At 54.7% G+C, this 19,566-nt stretch overlaps 2 protein-coding genes across 2 annotated transcripts in view; one reads left to right on the plus strand and one right to left on the minus strand.

Annotated features, from left to right (window-relative positions):
* Window positions 1-785: 785 nt before the first annotated feature.
* The window catches only part of ASXL2 (ASXL transcriptional regulator 2), a 54,531-nt gene continuing 35,750 nt past the window's right edge, over window positions 786-19,566 (plus strand). The window contains exons 1-2 of the mRNA XM_079298269.1: window positions 786-1,376; window positions 16,597-16,679. Coding sequence (XP_079154395.1) covers window positions 1,185-1,376; window positions 16,597-16,679 — 275 coding nt within the window. The 5' untranslated portion in view covers window positions 786-1,184. The remainder of the gene's footprint in view (window positions 1,377-16,596; window positions 16,680-19,566) is intronic.
* Window positions 7,374-19,566, minus strand: part of OST4 (oligosaccharyltransferase complex subunit 4, non-catalytic) — a 220,721-nt gene continuing 208,528 nt past the window's right edge. The window contains exon 4 of the mRNA XM_079298346.1: window positions 7,374-7,383. The gene's annotated coding sequence lies outside the window, so the exon portion shown is untranslated. The remainder of the gene's footprint in view (window positions 7,384-19,566) is intronic.

Raw genomic sequence — 19,566 nt, forward strand, 5'->3', positions numbered from 1 at the left:
TATTGTTGTCAGTTAGTTATGAAGGCATTACTTATTATTTTACAACTATAATTATTTCTGCAAAAGTCAATGCTATAATATATATATACTTCTATATAACACATATATAGCTTCTGTTTTAATATTTTGTGAAAGCCTAAACTCTATTTATCACAAAAAGATAAATAATTTATATACGGATTAAGGTATTAATTAGAAAAGGCTGACAAATTATAATTTGAGAGGAATGTCACATTTGTCTTTACAAACAAGTTGTAGATCTGTTGGTAGACAAAGTTGGCACCTAGAGATAAAAGAAACAATGGGAGGGATTGCACTGATTGATGAATGGAAAAAGAGATTTGCCTTTACAAACAAACTGTAGGTTGGCTGGTAAATGAAATTGGGTAACAGAAGATGAAAGAAGCAACAGAGGGGGAAACTATGAATTGTACAAGAATTAAAAATTAAAAGGAAGGGTTGTACATTAGAAGGGAATGTCAGATATCAGGTGTTTGGGAGTCTGTGCCTCTCGAGTACCTCAGCCCATGGGGAAAGAGAGAGGGAAAAGCAGCGGGAAATTGGGATAAAAACAGGCTGTGTCCTCCAAAAATCTGAGAGATCCCAGGGGAATGGCCCATGGCCTGTCCCTTTATTGGAATAAAGCAAAAAAATAAAGTTTATGTCTCCTTTTTGTGGTTTAATTTTCCTTACACCATGAACAGGAATCATTCGTCAGTTATCACGAAGAGAAAGCAACACCGCTGTCATGGTGGAGCGGCCCCGCCGCCATCTTTGCTCCCTCAGGCCCCGCCGCCATCTTTGCTCTCCTCAGGCCCCGCCGCCATCTTTGCTCTCCTCAGGCCCCGCCGCCATCTTTGCCTCCCTCAGGCCCCGCCGCCATCTTTGCTCTCCTCAGGCCCCGCCGCCATCTTTGCTCTCCTCAGGCCCCGCCGCCATCTTTGCTCTCCTCAGGCCCCTCCGCCATCTTTGCTCTCCTCAGGCCCCGCCGCCATCTTTGCTCTCCTCAGGCCCCTCCGCCATATTTGCTCTCCTCAGGCCCCGCCGCCATCTTTGCTCCCTCAGGCCCCGCCGCCATCTTTGCTCCCTCAGGCCCCGCCGCCATCTTTGCCGGCCGCTCCCAGAGGCGGGAAGGCGCCGTGGGCGTGGCTCCCCAGGCCCCGCCCCCCGCGCGGCGGGGTCACATGACCGCGGCCCGTGCGCAGCCCGAGCCAACATGGCGGCGGCGGCGGGCGCAGGGGCCGCCGCGCTGGGCGCTGCCCGCCTTTAGGGGCCGCCGGACACCCCGGGAAGAGCCGCCGAGTCCCGCCGCGTCCGACATGAGGGAGAAAAGCCGCAGGAAGAAGGGCAGGACCTGGGCAGAGGCCGCCCGGACGGTGCGCGGGGGGGGGCGCGGGGCGGGCTGAGGCCGCGGGCGGGTCGGGCCGGGTTTGTTCGCGCCGCTCTCGCCGCTGCTTTTTTTCCCGGAGGAATCGCCCTGGGAAGGGCGTGGGATCTGCGGGTGGAAGTCAGTCCGCCCGCGGGGGACAGACGGGGGGTTCGCTGTGCTTTCGGGGCTGTTCTCCCTCAGGCTGGGGCTGCCCTGGTGCCCCGGCTCGGGCCAGTTCCAATTCCTACAGAGGAGTTTTTAATCAGCCGGGTTCCCTCCCGCCGTGCCGGGGTTTGTGTTCGCTGTCCCGGCGTGCAGAAAAGGGAAGTTCAGAAGCGGAGTTGCCTCTCTCATCGCCGTGCCACAAGTGTGACCTGCTGAACGCTCAGCTCGGGATAAATCCCCTCACCCAGACAGGGAGGAGCTGCGGCTCTCCCGGCCCTCCTGCAAGCGGGATCTGTTCAAACAAGACTTGGAAAGTCTGGCTGGGAAGCAAATGTAAATAGAAACCTGCGGCTGAGACTTGCATGGGATATTTTAATAAATAAATTCATTGGTGTTTGCAGCTTGAAAGGCATCAGGGTAGCAGCAGTGCTCAGGAGATGCAGTGCAGTTGGGGATTTTTAAGGAATAACTTGCCAGCTTGCAGGCAGACGCTTTGGTATTGCTCTCAGCGTGGTTTGGTGTGTGATTTTAACAGTTCCTTTTGGAAGAGCAGCGGCAGGATCTCGGTGGAAGGTGGATCAGCTCTGTCCCAGCCTCTGTGCGCTGCTGCCCATCCACTGATCCCTTCCAGAATCCACTTAAGGGCTAAACCCTGCTCGGCAGAGCTGAGACCTCTCCCCAGTGCAGGCTGCACCTTGCCCAGAGCCAGGGAACAAAGCAGGAGAGGGAGCAAACCCCTGCCAAAAGGCAGCTCTGGGAATCTGTGTGCTCAGCAGGAATGCTGCAGGACTCTGGGCAAACTCCAGCTCCAGCCTCCCCGGGGTTTCTCTGTGTTTTGGGGTTGAAATCGTGGCTGGGCTGTTGTCCCAGGTTGTGTGCTGGGCTGGGCTCTCTGCTGCTGCTTGGGGTTTGTAGGGAAAGTTGTAAAACGGTGCTGAGGAATGGCAGAGCTCTCAGGTGCCTTGTTCTGCTTTTGGGAGGTGACATGAAACTGTCCCCAAGCTCAGGAATCTCCCCTTTTGTCTGCAGGTGTTTCCTCTGTGTGGAGGGTCCCTCAGGGAGCCCTGAGCTGGTTCTGGGGTGACCCCAAGGGCTGCAGGGGATGGGCCTGGGGCTGTGCTGGTCACAGGATCAGAGTCATCCAGCTTGGGAAATCCCTCCCAGCCCATCCAGTCCCAGCTTGTCCCCATCCCAGAGCCCTGAGTGCCACATGCACCCCCAGGGATGGGCACCCCAAAGCTCCCTGGGCAGCCCCTGCCAAGGCCTGAGCACCCTTTCCATGGAGAAATTCCTGCTGCTGTCCAAGCTGAGCCTGCCCTGGCCCAGCCTGAGCCCATTTCCCTTGTCCTGTCCCTGTTCCCTGGCAGCACAGCCCGACCCCCCCTGGCTGTCCCCTCCTGGCAGGGAGTTGTGCAGAGCCACAAGGTGCCCCTGAGGCTCCTTTTCTCCAGGCTGAGCCCCTTTCCAGCTCCCTCAGCCTCTGCTGGGGCTCAGCCCCTTCCCCAGTCCCTCAGCTGCTCCTCACAGGAGTGACTCCAGGCAAGCTTGTCCTGGGAACCTCCCCAGCTCCCAGCAGAGCAGCCTCAGGCCATCCCAGCTGGATTTCCTGGGGTAACTCTTCTCCTCCTCTGCTTCCTCTGCACTGGTGCTCACAGGTGGCTGAGGCAGCTAAACCACCAAACCCACTGGTTTTTGTAATTAATTTGTGGTGCTGATCTGTTCTTGTTCTGCTTCAGTCCCCCTGGCCAGGAGTTTGGGGTTGGGTCTCCTCCAGTTCTGGGGAGGTGATTTATCCTTGAATTAACTGAACCCATTGGAGCAGCTCAGAGCTGGGATGTGGGAGTGAGGCCGTGCTGGCAGGGCCTGGGGGAGCTGTGGGGGTGAGGGGATGGCAGCTGTGCTGCTCTGGGGAGCTGTGGGGCTGGCACAGCCCTGTGAGGTGACAGAAGGGTCCCCATGAGGGCAGGAAGTTGCTGTTGATAAACAACCTTTTCTCATTTCCTGTGCAGCTGCAGAGAGCTGGGAGCTGCTGCCTGTGCTGGGACAGGCTCTGGGGTCCCTGCAGCTCCAAACCCACCTGCAGGAGGGGGAGCTGCTGCTGCTGGGGGTGGGCAGCTCACAGCACAGCTTGAGTTCAGGCTGCACTGTGAGCTGCTGCCAGCCTGGGCTGGGATCCTGCATGCAGAGCTGTGCCAGGGGGTGCCCAGGTAACCCAGGCTTGGAGATCTGGGCTGGGACTGGCCTTAGGATGTGCCTGGGATGTACAGTGCTGCTGCATCCCACCCCCCCAGTGTGGGCAGCAGGAAAGGGGGGATTGTGCCCCTGTGCCCAGGTGAGCCCCACCTGCAGAGCTGCCCCAGCCCTGGGGATTCCAACAGCACAAGGAGCTGGAGCTGCTGCAGAGCCCAGAGGAGGCAGCAGAGCTGCTGCAGGGCTGGAGCCCCTCTGCTCTGGAGCCAGCCTGGGAGAGCTGGGGGGGCTCAGGGGAGAGGAGAAGGGTCCAGGGAGAGCTCAGAGCCCCTGGCAGGGCCTGAAGGGGCTGCAGGAGAGCTCAGAGGGACTGGGGACAAGGCAGGGAGGGACAGGACCCAGGGAATGGCTCCCATGGGTGGGATCCTGGGCAGGAATTGTTCCCTGGCAGGGTGGGCAGGGCTGGCACAGGGTGCCCAGAGCAGCTGTGGCTGCCCCTGGATCCCTGGCAGTGCCCAAGGCCAGGCTGGACACTGGGGACAGTGGGAGGGGTCCCTGCCATGGCACTGGGTGATTCCATGGTCACCACTGTGGTGTCCAGTGTCCAGTGCAGCCCCCCCGTGCTGGGGGTGAGGGTGCCCTGCTGTTCCCCTGCTGGCAGGAACCACAGCACTTCTGTGGCATGTTCTGAGTGCTCAGGTCCTGGAGCTGCTGCTTTTCCTCTCCCTGTGTTCAGCTCAGAGCTCAGGGTGCACGTTCCTCCAAGGAGGGAGTGCAGAGCTGAGTGTCCCTGCCCTGTGCTGGTGCCACAGGTGCTGTCCCCAAGCCCCAGCCAGGCTGTTGTGCTGCTTTGTGTGCAGGCAGGGAGCTGGGAGCTGGGCTGGGCTGAGGTGAAGGGATCTGGTGTTGGTTTTGCAGGGGAAATCCCCGTGGCTGACCTGAGGAAAGGCTTTCCTGCTGCAGTGCCATGAAGCTGGGGGAGGTTGGGCTCTGGAAATGCTCCTTGGCTGGGTCAGCCAGGGACACAGAGGGCTGAGGTGACCCTTTTGTGAGGGGAATGCCAGGATGGTCTGGGGGGAAGGACCCCAAATCCCCCCCAGTGCCACCCCTGCCATGGGGACACCTCCCACTGTCCCACTGTCCCCAGTGTCCAGCCTGGCCTTGGGCACTGCCAGGGATCCAGGGGCAGCCACAGCTGCTCTGGGCACCCTGTGCCAGCCCTGCCCACCCTGCCAGGGAACAATTCCTGCCCAGGATCCCACCCATGGGAGCCATTCCCTGGGTCCTGTCCCTCCCTGCCTTGTCTCCATCTTTCCTGTCAGCTCCTTCAGGCACTGGAAGGTCACAGTTTGGTCACCCTGGAGCTTCTCTTCTCCAGGTGAACAATCCCCATTTTCTCAGCCTTTCCTCACAGCAGAGCTGCTCCATCCTCTGACCCCTGCTGCCTCCTCTGGGCTCTGCAGCAGCTCCAGCTCCTCCTGTTCCCATGGGAAAAGTCTGGAGCACATCAGGCTGTTTCTGGAGAACCTGGAGTGGGTTTTTCACTTCTCACTGAGGTGTTGAACAAGGTGATGCTGCAGAAGATTCAGGTGTTAATGCCAGCTTGTGGAATGAGCTGGTAAAGGCTTCCTGGATACTTTTTTTGTGGTTTTTAAAACCCTGGGGATTATCACTGCTCTACCCCTGTTCCCAGGCTCTTCCCAGGGATGAATTTCCAAGGCAGACACAGAGCTGTGGTGAGGGCTGGTGTGTCACAAGTGTAAAATGCCTTTGCAGAGGTTTCTGAAGGACAGGGGCAGGGCAGGTGGTGGCCACAGCTCTGGGGGCTGAGGCACTGGCTGGGAATTACCTTGGCAGTGCTGCCAGGGAGCCAGAGTGAGCAGAGCTTGGCACAGCCTGTCACACAGTCATGGAGAAGGGCACTTTGCTTCACTCCTCACTCTCACAGATCCCTCAGCAGCTGCAGCTCTTGGGTGTATTTCTCATGAATTTTTTTCAAGTTCTTCCCAGCTCTGGGCCCCTCCTGACAGGAGAGCCCTGGAGGGGCTGCAGCGTGTCCAGGGAAGGGAACGGAGCTGGGGAAGGGGCTGAGCCCCAGCAGAGGCTGAGGGAGCTGGAAAGGGGCTCAGCCTGGAGAAAAGGAGCCTCAGGGGCACCTTGTGGCTCTGCACAACTCCCTGCCAGGAGGGGACAGCCAGGGGGGGTCGGGCTGTGCTGCCAGGGAACAGGGACAGGACAAGGGGAATGGGCTCAGGCTGGGCCAGGGCAGGCTCAGCTTGGACAGCAGCAGGAATTTCTCCATGGAAAGGGTGCTCAGGCCTTGGCAGGGGCTGCCCAGGGAGCTTTGGGGTGCCCATCCCTGGGGGTGCATGTGGCACTCAGGGCTCTGGGCTGGGACAGGGAGGGATCAGGCACAGCTGGGATTTGTTGCCTTGGAGGGATTTTCCAGCCTCAGGGATCCTGGGGTTCTGTGAGCTCCCAGCAGAGCCAGGGTTTGCAGGTGTGAGCTCAGCTTCATCCTCTGCCTCCTGCACTTCAGCTCCTTGAAGTTGCAGTGAGCTGAAATCTGCTTTAAGCTCATCCTGGGCATCTCTACCAGAGAAATGGAGGCTTAGAAATGGTTCCTATGTGGGAGAGAACTTGTGGAGGATGAGGTGGGAGTGTAATCCCCTCTAATGGCTGGAGCAAACCAGCAGACTACAAAATCCTCCTTCCAGTCACAATAATCCAATTACTGGCCTGCCCTTTTAAACACTAATTTCCAAGTTCCTTTTCTCCTGCTGGGAATTTTAACCTCTTGAAGGGTTCTGAGTTGCTGCAGATGCTGTCCCTGCAGCTGTGGGTGTGCAGGTGCTGTGGAGCTCAGTGAAATCCATTTCCCATCTTTGGGGCTGTGCTGGCTGAGGTGGGGCTCATTTAATTGCTGTTACAATTATAATTAGCAGTACACCTCATTTAAAAGCCCCCCCAGGGCCTGGCTCTTGGCTTGGCAGTGGAGCCCCTGTCCCAGGGTGTGAGTGCAGCTGGAAAATCCTGGAATGTTGTTTCCTGAGCAGGGCAGGGTGTGAGAAGCAGGGAGGAGGGAGCAGAGGCTGTGCCAGCTGGGCAATGCCCCCAGTGCCTCTCTCAGGTGGAATTTTGGGCACTTCCTCAGCACTGCTGTCTTCCAGGAGAGAAATTCAGTGCTGATGAAGGATCCCAAAGACATTCTCTGAATTCATGGAGTCACAGAACACTTTGGGTTGGGAAGGATTTTAAATCTGATCCCATCCCACCCCTGCCATGGGGACACCTCCCACTGTCCCCAGTGTCCAGCCTGGCCTTGGGCACTGCCAGGGATCCAGGGGCAGCCACAGCTGCTCTGGGCACCCTGTGCCAGCCCTGCCCACCCTGCCAGGGAACAATTCCTGTGCTTGTTTGACACCATCAGTGTGCTGTAGGTGTGGATTTTACTGCAGATCTCAGCCATGCCTTGGTGTGTGCCATTGATTTCATTGGAGCAGGAGGGGTTGGTGCAGCTCTCTGTGCACAGGGTGTGCTCTCATCCCACAGCTCTGCAAGGCTGCATGGGCATTGCAGGACAAGGCTTTTGGAGTGCAATCTTTGAGACCCAAAGCCTCAAATCTGAACATAAAGTGCCAGGATTGTTTTGGGAGGGACTTTGGGGATCACCCCCCTGCCTGTGCAGCACCTGCTCACTGCAGGGACAGCACTTGGGTGTCTGAGAGGAGTGGAGCAGCTTCCAGGAGATGTGCTTGGATGTGTCCTCAGGTGCTTTTTTAGTTTTGAAAAGGGGGAAATTCAATTCAGCCCAGGCTGAGGTGCTGTGAGGCACCAAGTGTGACTTGCTGTGGGTGTGGGGCAGTGCCCAGGCTCAGCAGGGACCATCCTGTGCCCTTGGGGGTCACTCCCTGCTCCCCAGCACTGCCAAACACACAGAACCACGTGCTGGAGATTTGCATTTTCTTTTCCTGGGATTGTCAGGTGTTCTGCTGCCCTGGGTGTGTCTGGAGCAGTGAGAGTAGAGGCCCAAGAGCAGCTGGGACACTGTCCCATGCTGTAGTGTCCCTCAGACATCTCTGCTGTCACCAGTGGGGTGCTGTGACCCAAATGTCCCCAGTGGGACACAGTGGCAGCTGAGCAGCCTCTGCAGTGCAATGGAGCTTTGGGAATTGGTGCCCTTTGCTCACCTTCTGGGGGTGCTCCAGAACTCTGCTCTGCAGGGAGCAGAGCTGTGCAGCTGAGGGGGGATGAAATCTGGGAGGAGGAATAAAATCCCAGATTGGTTTGTGTTGGAGGGACCTTAAAGCTCATCCTGCCATGGGCAGGGACACCTTTCCCCAGACAGGCTGGTCTGGGCTGTGCTGCCAGGGAACAGGGACAGGACAAGGGAAATGGGCTCAGGCTGGGCCAGGGCAGGCTCAGCTTGGACAGCAGCAGGAATTTCTCCATGGAAAGGGTGCTCAGGCCTTGGCAGGGGTACATGAAAAGTTCATTTTCAGAAGCATGGCTGGGGCTGTGTGTTCTCCTGGAGCTGTTCCCAGGCCCCTCATGGGTATTGGCTGTAACATCATGTTATTGATCCTCTGGTGACTGCATGTCCATCTCAGGGGTGTTCTGCTGATGGTGCTGTCCCTGCAGGAGCCTGAGTTGTGGTTCAGTGCATCCTGAGTTCAAAAGGGATTTCAGAAGATAAAAATCATCCTATTCCTTCTGTCCAGTCCTGCACTTTGTGTTTTCTTCCCTCCTTTCCATGTGGGGAAGATGGAATTTGCTCTCCAACCTCTTGCAAGAAGCAACAATAAATATTCTCCCTGCTAGCTTCCCCTGGGATAACAGGGCCCAGTTCAGTTTTCCCCTGTGCCCAGGTGAGACCCCTGCATGGATCCAGCAGCAGCAGCACCTGGGGGGGCTCAGAGGAGAGGAGAAGGGTCCAGGGAGAGCTCAGAGCCCCTGGCAGGGCCTGAAGGGGCTGCAGGAGAGCTCAGAGGGACTGGGGACAAGGCAGGGAGGGACAGGACCCAGGGAATGGCTCCCATGGGTGGGATCCTGGGCAGGAATTGTTCCCTGGCAGGGTGGGCAGGGCTGGCACAGGGTGTGGAGCCCTTGAGCACAAAGCTGATCTCACTCCAGCCCTGCCATGGACACCTTCTCCATCCCTGGAGGTGCTGGAGCTGCCATTGGGACAGGTGAGTAAAGGGCTCACTGAGGATTAAACTCTCCCTGAGCTCAGTAATGGCAGTTTTAAAGCTTGAGCTCAGCCCAGCAGTGTTTCCCTGCTGTGCAGAACCTCCCAGGGACAGGGACAGCAGTTCAGGGTGTCTCTGCTCCCCTCCTGCAGCTCTTGCTGGAGCCCAGACTTGGCAGCCAGGAGAGCTGTCCCTGCTCAGCACTGAGGGCTTTATCCTTCAAGCAGGGACATTTGCATTCACCTGTGACCTGGGATGGTTTTTCCCCTGCTAAATAAACTCTGGAGAGGAGCTGAGGTGTGTGTGTGTGACCTCCTGCTTTGGGACACTCATTCACATCCCACAGGGGAGGCACAGCAGCTCTTCAGTGCCTGAAGTGTTGCTTTTCCTTATTTCCTTGTGCTGGGAGCATTTGAGGGGCTTCCCTTCCCTTCTGCCCCTTGCTGCTCTTGCTGTCAAACTGAAATTCTGCAAGGAAGCTTTTTCTCAGTTCAGTTTTGGGTTGTTCAATACCAAACTGGTTTTCTTTACAGTCTCCACACACAGTGCACTTCCTTAACCAGGCAGCTGATGTGTTTCAAATGCCATTTATTGTGACATATTGTGACAGTTCAGGCTGCTGTCCATCCCTGAGCTGTTGTTCCTCTGGCTTTGAGGGGAAGGGATGGCTGCTGAGGATTTTGCTGTGCTCCAGGGGGGGAAGGAAGGAATGTGGGACAGAGGAGCTGCCCTGCTCAGGCTGCTCCTCCATGGGCACCTGAGCTCAGATTCCTGAGCCTCTGGGTCTTGGGGTCACCTTTATCTTCAGGGGGGACTGGGGTGGCTCTGAGCTGGGGATCAGTCACAGGGTGATGATCCCAGGGGATTTTCCAGCCTCATTGTGCCAGCCCTGCCCTCTCTCTGTCCCCAGCACCCACCAGGGTGTCAAGCTGCTTGGCAAGCTCCAGCAGCAATTTCCTGAATTAAACAGGAGCTGATGCTGCTTTGAGCTGCTCCTGAGCCCCTTCAGCCCCATCAGGGAGCTCCAGGAGCACATTTGGACAATCCTGGCAGGGACTGAAGGGAAGCAACGTGTCTGAGTTTGGCAGGGCTGGCTGTGCCACAGCCAAGCTTATCCTGCAGAAATCCTGGAAGCTGCTGCTGGCCTGGGCTGGCTCTCTGCCCAGGCAGGGGATCAGCAAGGCTGCTTTTGGGGATTTCTTGCAGAGTTCTGTGCAGTTTTGGGACTCTGACCTCCTCCCTGCTGCTCTCCAGCTGCATTTCCAGGAATTTGGCATTTGGGGAATGGTGATGTGCTCCAGCCCTGTGCCAGCTCCCCTGGCTGAAGGCAGGTGCTGCTGCAGGGCTTGAATCAGACATGAATTCAATTCTAAAAATACCACTTGGGAGCTGGAGGCTTGACAGTGTACAAAAAGTGCTGCAGCTTGCTGTGTGTGGATCCTGAATTCTTGTGCTGTGTGGGGGTGCCTGAATGGACAGCAAGAATTAATAATTATAATTAATAATTATCTCTCATTGATAATTGGGACCTTTTAGATCCCCTCAGCCTTCTCAAACCCTGTGGTAAAATGAAGTTTTTTATTTTTTTTTTTAAAAGGTCCTCACCAGCTCTCCCTCCTCATCCCATTATTCCTGAAGGGATGCCCCAGCTCAGAGGTTCTATCCCAGTTTCTCTGCTGCTCTCAATTCAGGGGTGTGCCTCCCACACCAGCAGTTTGAGTTGTTTCCTAGGGGGTCACTCTTGATTTTTCCCACCAAAATCCATCCTGGGCAGCAAAGCTGTGCTGGTGTAACTCACAGTGAGGAGCTGTGCTGGATTCCTGTGGGTCCCTTCCAGCTCAGGATATCCTGTGATTCTCTGGAGCTGTTTATTCTCCTCTGGAGCTGGGCTTGGAACTGGCTGAGAGGTTTGGAGCTTGGTGGGAGCTCAGGGCACTTTCAGAATGGTCATGGTGGCTTTTGCTTGGACAGGTTTTCCACTGAGACAGAAATTTTCTGCTTGAAGAAGCACTTCAGTGTCCTTCTGGCAGATATTTGAAATGAAACATCACAAATACAATGTAGGGGGCAGGGATAGATGTGATACAGGGAAGGAATTTTATCCTGGGGTGGTTAATTTGAGATTTTTTGGCTAGTGCATTCATTTAATGTAGTGGGTCTAGTGTTGACTGAATTGCTAATGCATCTACTAGAATTATTTATTTTTGTGATGCAAGCTGGGATTAAGAGGACAGCAAAGTAGCCTACAAAGAAAAATTCAATAACAGAATTAACCCACTTTAAAGCACTTCTCCTCTCCCCATTTTCTTTTCCTGCAGGGTGCCCAGAGCAGCTGTGGCAGTGCCCAAGGCCAGCCTGGGGCAGCTGGCACAGAGGGATTGTCCCTGGCACTGGATGGGCTCTGAGCCCTGTGACACTCAGTGGCCCCTGGCTTGTGCTGACACAGGATTGTCCATCCCCCCTGACCTGCTTTCTGCCCAAATCCTGGGGCAGCATTTGGCTGATTGGATGAGTGCAGCAGATCTGGGTCAGCTCCTTCCTCCCCCCCAGGGCTCCCCTGGTGTTTTCTGGCTGCCCCAGGGTGAGTGAGCAGGAATTGCACATCCACTGGGGCTTTTTATAGCTGACCCACTTCTCTGGCAGCTTGCTGTTGCAGGGGATGCATCCCTGCTGGAGCTGCAGCTGGAGTTGTGCTCCTGGGAGCAATGGCTCTGTGCTGCAACCAGATGAGCAGGTTTTGCTGCCTGTCTCTGCTGAGCTTGTGCTGATCCAGGTGGAAACTCCCCCTGCTGCTGTGGATTCTGGATTTAGGAAGTTTTAAGTTCTATTTCCAGGAAGGAACCCGAGTGTGAGTGCTGCTTGTGTTGATAACAGGAGTTTTAAATCCCTCTTTTCACCAGGGAATAACCAGTAGGAGGAATTCCAAAGTGCATTTTTGCTGTTCATGTTCTGAGGCTCATATCCAGTCTTGGGAGATCTCTGGATTAAACCCTGATGGGCTGATTGCTGGTAAAAAACAAGCCCAACCACTTCAAACACACATTTTAATTCTGAGCAGTGGCACAGTGCAGTGCCAGATCAGCGTGGGCAGAGCTTGGATCACTCAGAGCTTTCCTGGATGCAGTGGTGTGTGTGGGCAGCTCTTGCTGCTGCCAGGGGCAGAGCTGGGATCTGCCCAGTGCTGCCCAGTCAGGGGCTGTGCTGGCTGCAAATCACACACTCACTTTCAGCTCCATTCCCTGACTGAGTCCTTGCCCTGCTGTCACATCCCTGAGGTGTCCTGAGCCTGCCCAGCCATCAACCTTGGCATAAATCTTTGCCATAAATGCTCCCCCTGCTGCCTTAAGTTTTAGTTTCATATTTTCCAGATTCTGTACTTTTCAACTAGAAATGAAGTGTTCCAAGTTCTCCTCCCAGCTCAGACACACCAAACAGAACCAAGGACAGCTCTGCAGCTTCAGCCCCAAAAAGTGCAAACACAGAGAATTGAGAGAGAATCTGGGAGGGGGGGACTGCAGAACCTGGAACTGGACAATGAACCCCAATATGGAAATGAGCCAAAACTTATAAAAATGTGCAAACTCCTGATTCAGGGTCCACCCTGAGTGTAGCCCTTGCCAGGCTCTTGCACTGCCCAAGGTGAATTCTTTAAAGGCCTTTTAATAAATGCCTGCTTTATTGCATTAACACTGCCCAGCCTCTGTTCCAGCAGATTCCAGCACCTTCCAGCCCCATCTCCTGCCCAGCCCATCCTTCCTGCTGCCTGGGACCTGCTTGTCCCCCTCTGCCTCCAGCAGCAAGCTCAGACTCCTGCTGGGAACATTTTCCCTCAAGGCTGGGAGAACACTCACTATGGGCCAGTCCTTGTCCCACAGGGAGTTGCTGGAAGTGCAGCTTTTTCCATTGGGAATTCCTGAATCCTTGCACTCTGTTCCAAAATTTGGGAATGGCAGTGGGCAGCAGGGCCAGAGCAGGAAGGATTCTCTGGGCTGTGTTGCAATAGGTTGGTCTGGAAGCAGAAAGTGGACTTTGAGTTCAGCCAAACCATAATTAAAAGAGGTGGGAGGAATCGTTGAGTTGGGGAACGCCCTTCAAGCTCATTAGTGAGGTGTAAAGTGGGGAAATGGATTTTCTCCTGGTCATCCTGGGTTTTGGAACCAGCAAACAGGGGCAGCAGGGCTTGCAATGAGATGGTTTTTGGGTCCCTCCCCACCCAAACCATTCCAGGATTTGTGTTTTTGTTGGTCAGAGCTGAATTGCCTCTCAGAGTCTGTCCTGTGGATTTTATTTATTTACACACAGTGATTAAAAATGACTCAAGTGAAACGTGCTATGGGATTAAAAGGGCAAAGGAGAGGGGAGAAGGTCCTTAGGTGTATCTGTGCTTTAAAGGTGAATCTGTTTCATTAAGAGTCTCTTGAATCATTCCTGGTTCTGCTGGATCAGCTTGTCTGGCAGCAGGAGTAGCTGCAGCTGGAGGTGTGAACTGCTTTGTTAATCTGAGAGCTGATATTAAACATTTCCTGAAGAGCAGAGCTGAGGCTGTTCTCAGGGGAGTGCACCCTCCTCTGGGGCTGCTCCTCTCCTGCCTGTGCCCAGGGCTGGGTGGGCTCAGCACGGGCAGTTTTGATCCTGGCTTAGCAAAGCCCCACTGAGCCAGGACACAGCAGCTGGGCTGCCACAGATCCACTGGGTGGGAAAGAGCTCCGGGGTCAGGGAGTGCAGCCTGGTGCTGCTCTGGGCATTGCTCTCTGGGGTTTGGGTGCTTTGGGAAACTGTTTCTAAGGGGGCAAGAGAGCCCTGGAGGGGCTGAGGGAGCTGGAAAGGGGCTCAGCCTGGAGAAAAGGAGCCTCAGGGGCACCTTGTGGCTCTGCACAACTCCCTGCCAGGAGGGGACAGCCAGGGGGGGTCGGGCTGTGCTGCCAGGGAACAGGGACAGGACAAGGGAAATGGGCTCAGGCTGGGCCAGGGCAGGCTCAGCTTGGACAGCAGCAGGAATTTCTCCATGGAAAGGGTGCTCAGGCCTTGGCAGGGGCTGCCCAGGGAGCTTTGGGGTGCCCATCCCTGGGGGTGCATGTGGCACTCAGGGCTCTGAGCTGGGGACAAGGTGGGACTGGATGGGCTGGGAGGGATTTTCCAGCCTCAGAGACCCTGGGATTCTGTGTCTGTAACACTCCTGCAGCAGGGAATTCTGCCCAGGGCAGGGGTGGAGTCCCATCCCTGGAAGGATTCAAAAACCCTGTGGATGTGGCACTTGGGGACAGTGGTGGCCTGGGCAGTGCTGGGGGATGAGTTGGGCTTGGTGATCTCCAAGGGCTTTTCCAGTCTAAGGGGTTCTGTGTTTCCAGGAATGTCCTGGAGAGCAGGAACACCTGGCACAGCTGGCTGATCTTCCCCAGTGACCCTCCCAGGGCTGGCAGGAGGCCTGAGCTGTGCAGCCTCACCCTGGACATGGCAAGGCTTCCCTGGGACAGGAGGGACAGAAGTGGAGCAGCTTTTTTCCTCTTTGCCCTGGCTGCTGGGGTTCCCCAAAAATAACAAATAATGAATTGTGCTGCTGCTGCTCCAGTCTGAGCCACACAGGGCTCATCAGGGGGTGACACAGGTGACAAAGTGCACAGCATTGCTGGATTTCTGACCTTCCCTGGGCTCCCAGCCCTGGGCTGCAGCTCCAGGCTGTGGGAGTGAACACAGGTCAGGGAGGGATGCAAACCCAACCCTGCCCTGGCCTGGCTGAGGTCCCTCTGGAGCTTCTGCTGTGCTGTGTGAAGGTACAGCAGAGCTGGGATGGGCCCCTGAGGCTGCAGCAGTGCAAACAAATCCCACCTGCATCCTACAGAGCAGCTGTGGCTGCACCCCTGCAAATCCCAAGGGCAGGCTGGATTCACCTGGGACAGTGGGAGGTGTCCCTGCCCACCCAAACCACTCTGTGAGTCTGTAAAAATCAGCCTTTAACATCATTTAACAAGAGATTTTCCAGGATGGGGCCAGAGCTGAATGTGGGTTTTTTTCTGAAGGTGCTGCAGCTCAGCAGGGCCTTGCAAAGCCCTTCCCAGGGGAGCTGGGCTGGGATAAACTGAGTTCCTGGAGGGGTCAGTGAGGGGCAGGGTCCTGGGGGGCTGTGATTGTGCACAGGGCTGGGCTGGGGTCACCTGGGGGGGCTGTGATTGTGCACAGGGCTGGGTTGGGATCACCTGGAGTTCTTGGGGGGCTCTGGTTCTGCACAGGGCTGGTTTGGGATAACTCTCTGTTCCTGGGGGGCTGTGATTGTGCACAGGGCTGGTTTGGGATAACTCTCTGTTCCTGGGGGGCTCTGGTTCTGCACAGGGCTGGTTTGGGATAACTCTCTGTTCCTGGGGGGCTCTGGTTCTGCACAGGGCTGGTTTGGGATAACTCTCTGTTCCTGGGGGGGCTGTGATTGTGCACAGGGCTGGTTTGGGATAACTCTCTGTTCCTGGGGGGCTCTGGGCTCTGCACAGGGCTGGTTTGGGATAACTCTCTGTTCCTGGGGGGCTCTGGGCTCTGCACAGGGCTGGTTTGGGATAACTCTCTGTTCCTGGGGGGGCTCTGGGCTCTGCACAGGGCTGGTTTGGGATAACTCTCTGTTCCTGGGGGGCTCTGGTTCTGCACAGGGCTGGTTTGGGATAACTCTCTGTTCCTGGGGGGGGCTGTGATTGTGCACAGGGCTGGTTTGGGATAACTCTCTGTTCCTGGGGGGGCTGTGATTGTGCACAGGGCTGGTTTGGGATAACTCTCTGTTCCTGGGGGGCTGTGATTGTGCACAGGGCTGGTTTGGGATAACTCTCTGTTCCTGGGGGGCTGTGATTGTGCACAGGGCTGGTTTGGGATAACTCTCTGTTCCTGGGGGGGCTGTGATTGTGCACAGGGCTGGTTTGGGATAACTCTCTGTTCCTGGGGGGCTCTGGTTCTGCACAGCTGCTGCTGTCCTTGTGCAGAGTCACTGTGGCTTTGTGCCCAGCACTCTGGGCTCAGCCTAAGTCAGGCCTGGCCTTTGATGTGCTTGGCTTGGGTCAGAAGCTGATGATTAAGACAGGAAAGGAGGCATTTCCTGCCCATCCCCCTCCCCAGCACGAAATATGGCCTGAAATATCCCAGTGACATGTGGTGAGTGGCATCTGCCTGCTGCAGCTCCTGCACTGCTGCAGCTGCACTGCTGCCAGCCCCTGCAGCTCCTGGGAGGGAGCACAGGCACCCAGAGACCTGGGGAGGGCTGGCATTGTGGCACTTGAACAAAAAAATAAAACATTTTAATGGGCCAGAGTTGGGGATTTTGCGTGTGCAGAGAGTTTCAAACAGCCCCAGCAGTGTCAAACCTCATTTCCTTCAGCTGTACTTTGGGCCACAGTGCTGTGTCAGGCTGAAGATTTGGGGTTTTGGAAATGTGTCTGAGCAGTTCCTGCCTGGGGAGCATCTCATTCTCAGACAGGGATGCTGTCTGAGGGCTGCACACTGGAATAAAATCAGGAATTGCACTGAGAGAATCCTTGAGCCAATCTCTGGGACCTCTGTGCTCCTGCAGGGGTGTTGGGGAGGGGTTGAGGGTCTCTAGTTCTCCCTGGGTCATATCCTTGGAGAAGTCCAGGCCATTAAATTGAACTTTTGATGCAGTTAAATATAAATTCAAAATGCAAAATTTCCTCTCCATCTGCTCTTGCTTGGCAGGTCCTGGAGAAATATCCCAACACACCCATGAGCCATAAGGAGATCCTTCAAGTCATCCAGAAAGAAGGGCTGAAGGAAATCAGGTGAGTTGAGTGAAGCAGGAAAGCCCTGAGTGTCTCAGTGGTTTAGTTTGCTGTTAACCCCTAGCTCTTGGGGACTTTGGGGACTGAAATGTTGCAGGTTTGGAGTCTGGGTCCCATTTACCAGCCCCCAGTGAGCTGGGGAAAGCTCATCCCTGATTCCCAGGTGTGCAGGACCTGGCTCCAGCTCTTTTTTAGGATAACCCAGCCCTGCTCAGGGGCTTCAGGATCCAGGGATGGAAGAAAACATTCAAAAATTTAATTATTTTCTATTAAAGTGAAGTGAATGGTCAGAACAAAAGCAACAGAGGAGGCTCAGTTAAAGATTCTGACATAGAAAACTTGATTGCTGGTGCTGTGTGATTATTCCTTAGGGACATTCCTGATCCTGGGCAGAGCAGGGCCAGCTCCAAGAAAACCATCTGCTGTGGGCATGGGGCAGCTCCTGAGCTGCTCAGCTGAATTCCAGGATTCAGCTGTGGAATTCCTGAATTCCAGAATCCAGCTGTGGAATTCCTGAATTCCAGGATTCAGCTCTGGAGTTCCTGAATTCAGCTCTGGAGTTCCTGAGTTCCAGAATTCAGCTCTGGAGTGCCTGCATTCCAGAATTCAGCTCTGGAGTTCCTGAATTCCAGAATTCAGCTCTGGAGTTCCAGAATTCAGCTCTGGAGTTCCAGAATTCAGCTCTGGAGTTCCAGAATTCAGCTCTGGAATTCCTGAATTCCAGAATTCAGCTCTGGAGTTCCTGAATTCAGCTCTGGAGTGCCTGCATTCCAGAATTCAGCTCTGGAGTTCCTGAGTTCCAGAATTCAGCTCTGGAGTTCCTGGAGTTCCTGAATTCAGCTCTGGAGTTCCTGAATTCAGCTCTGGAGTTCCTGAGTTCAGCTCTGGAGTTCCTGAATTCCAGGATTCAGCTCTGGAGTTCCTGAATTCCAGAATTCAGCTCTGGAGTTCCTGAGTTCAGCTCTGGAGTTCCTGAATTCCAGGATTCAGCTCTGGAGTTCCTGAATTCCAGAATTCAGCTCTGGAGTTCCTGAATTCAGCTCTGGAGTTCCTGAATTCCAGAATTCAGCTCTGTAGTTCCTGAATTCAGCTCTGGAGTTCCTGAGTTCCAGAATTCAGCTCTGGAGTTCCTGGATTCCAGAATTCAGCTCTGGAGTTCCTGAATTCAGCTCTGGAGTTCCTGAGTTCCAGAATTCAGCTCTGGAGTTCCTGGATTCCTGAATTCAGCTCTGGAGTTCCAGAATTCAGCTCTGGAGTTCCTGAGTTCCAGAATTCAGCTCTGGAGTTCCTGGATTCCTGAATTCAGCTCTGGAGTTTCTGAATTCAGCTCTGGAGTTCCTGAATTCCTGAATTCAGCTCTGGAGTTCCAGGATTCAGCTCTGGAATTCCTGAATTCCAGGATTCAGCTCTGGAGTTCCTGAATTCCAGAATTCAGCTCTGGAGTTCCAGAATTCAGCTCTGGAATTCCTGAATTCCAGGATTCAGCTCTGGAGTTCTTGAATTCCAGAATTCAGCTCTGGAGTTCCTGAATTCAGCTCTGGAGTTCCTGAATTCCAGGATTCAGCTCTGGAGTTCCTGAATTCCAGGATTCAGCTCTGGAACTCTCTGAATCCCTGGAACTCTGAATCCCTGGAACTCTGAATTCCTGGAACTCTCTGAATTCCTGGAACTCTCTGAATTCCTGGAACTCTCTGAATTCCTGGAACTCTCTGAATTCCTGGAACTCTGAATCCCTGGAACTCTCTGAATTCCTGGAACTCTGAATCCCTGGAACTCTGAATTCCTGGAACTCTCTGAATTCCTGGAACTCTCTGAATTCCTGGAACTCTCTGAATTCCTGGAACTCTGAATTCCTGGAACTCTGAATCCCTGGAACTCTGAATCCCTGGCCCTGCTGGCTGTGCCAGGGGTGAGTGAGGGGCAATAACCCATGTGAAATACAAATATTTCTGTTCTCTAAGAGCAGAGAAAAAGAGGGGATGGGCTGGGCCTGTTTATCTGATTTGGAATTAAACAGCCACCCTAAATTTGATTTAATTGGGTTTAAAATGCTATCCATGTGCTTTTGGGAAATGGGGGATTTGTCCCCTCTGGGAAATGGGGGATTTGTCCCTTTGGGAAATGGAGGATTTGTCCCTTTGGGAAATGGGGGATTTGTTCCCCTGTGGGAAATGGGGGATTTGTCCCTGTGGGAAATGGGGGATTTGTCCCTGTGGGAAATGGGGGATTTGTCCCTGTGGGAAATGGGGGATTTGTCCCTCTGGGAAATGGGGGATTTGTCCCTGTGGGAAATGGGGGATTTGTCCCCTGTGGGAAATGGGGGATTTGTCCCTTTGGGAAATGGGGGATTTGTCCCCTCACAGGGAAATGGGGGATTTGTCCCCTATGGGAAATGGGGGATTTACTCCTCTGAAAATGGGAGATTTGTCCCTTTGGGAAATGGGGGATTTGTCCCTGTGGGAAATGGGGGATTTGTCCCCTGTGGGAAATGGGGGACTTGTCCCCTCACAGGGAAATGGGGGATTTGTCCCCTATGGGAAATGGGGGATTTACTCCTCTGAAAATGGGAGATTTGTCCCTTTGGGAAATGGGGGATTTGTCCCTGTGGGAAATGGGGGACTTCTCCCCTCACAGGGAAATGGGGGATTTGTCCCTCTGGGAAATGGGGGATTTACTCCTCTGGAAATGTGGGATTTGTCCCCTCACAGGGACCCAGATGGGCTCACCCAGCTCCTGGGGAGGGACCAAAGGGAGGTTCAGCCTTGCCAGCCTGGGGCTGTGCTAAATAAATTAAATATTGTCAATCCAAATTCACAAATAGCAGCTCAGAGTCAGCCTGGAGCTCACTGGTCAGCCTGGAGATCTTTGCTTTTCAATATTACATTGG

Source organism: Erithacus rubecula (genome assembly GCF_903797595.1).
Source record: "Erithacus rubecula genome assembly, chromosome: 2".
NCBI lineage: Eukaryota > Metazoa > Chordata > Aves > Passeriformes > Muscicapidae > Erithacus > Erithacus rubecula.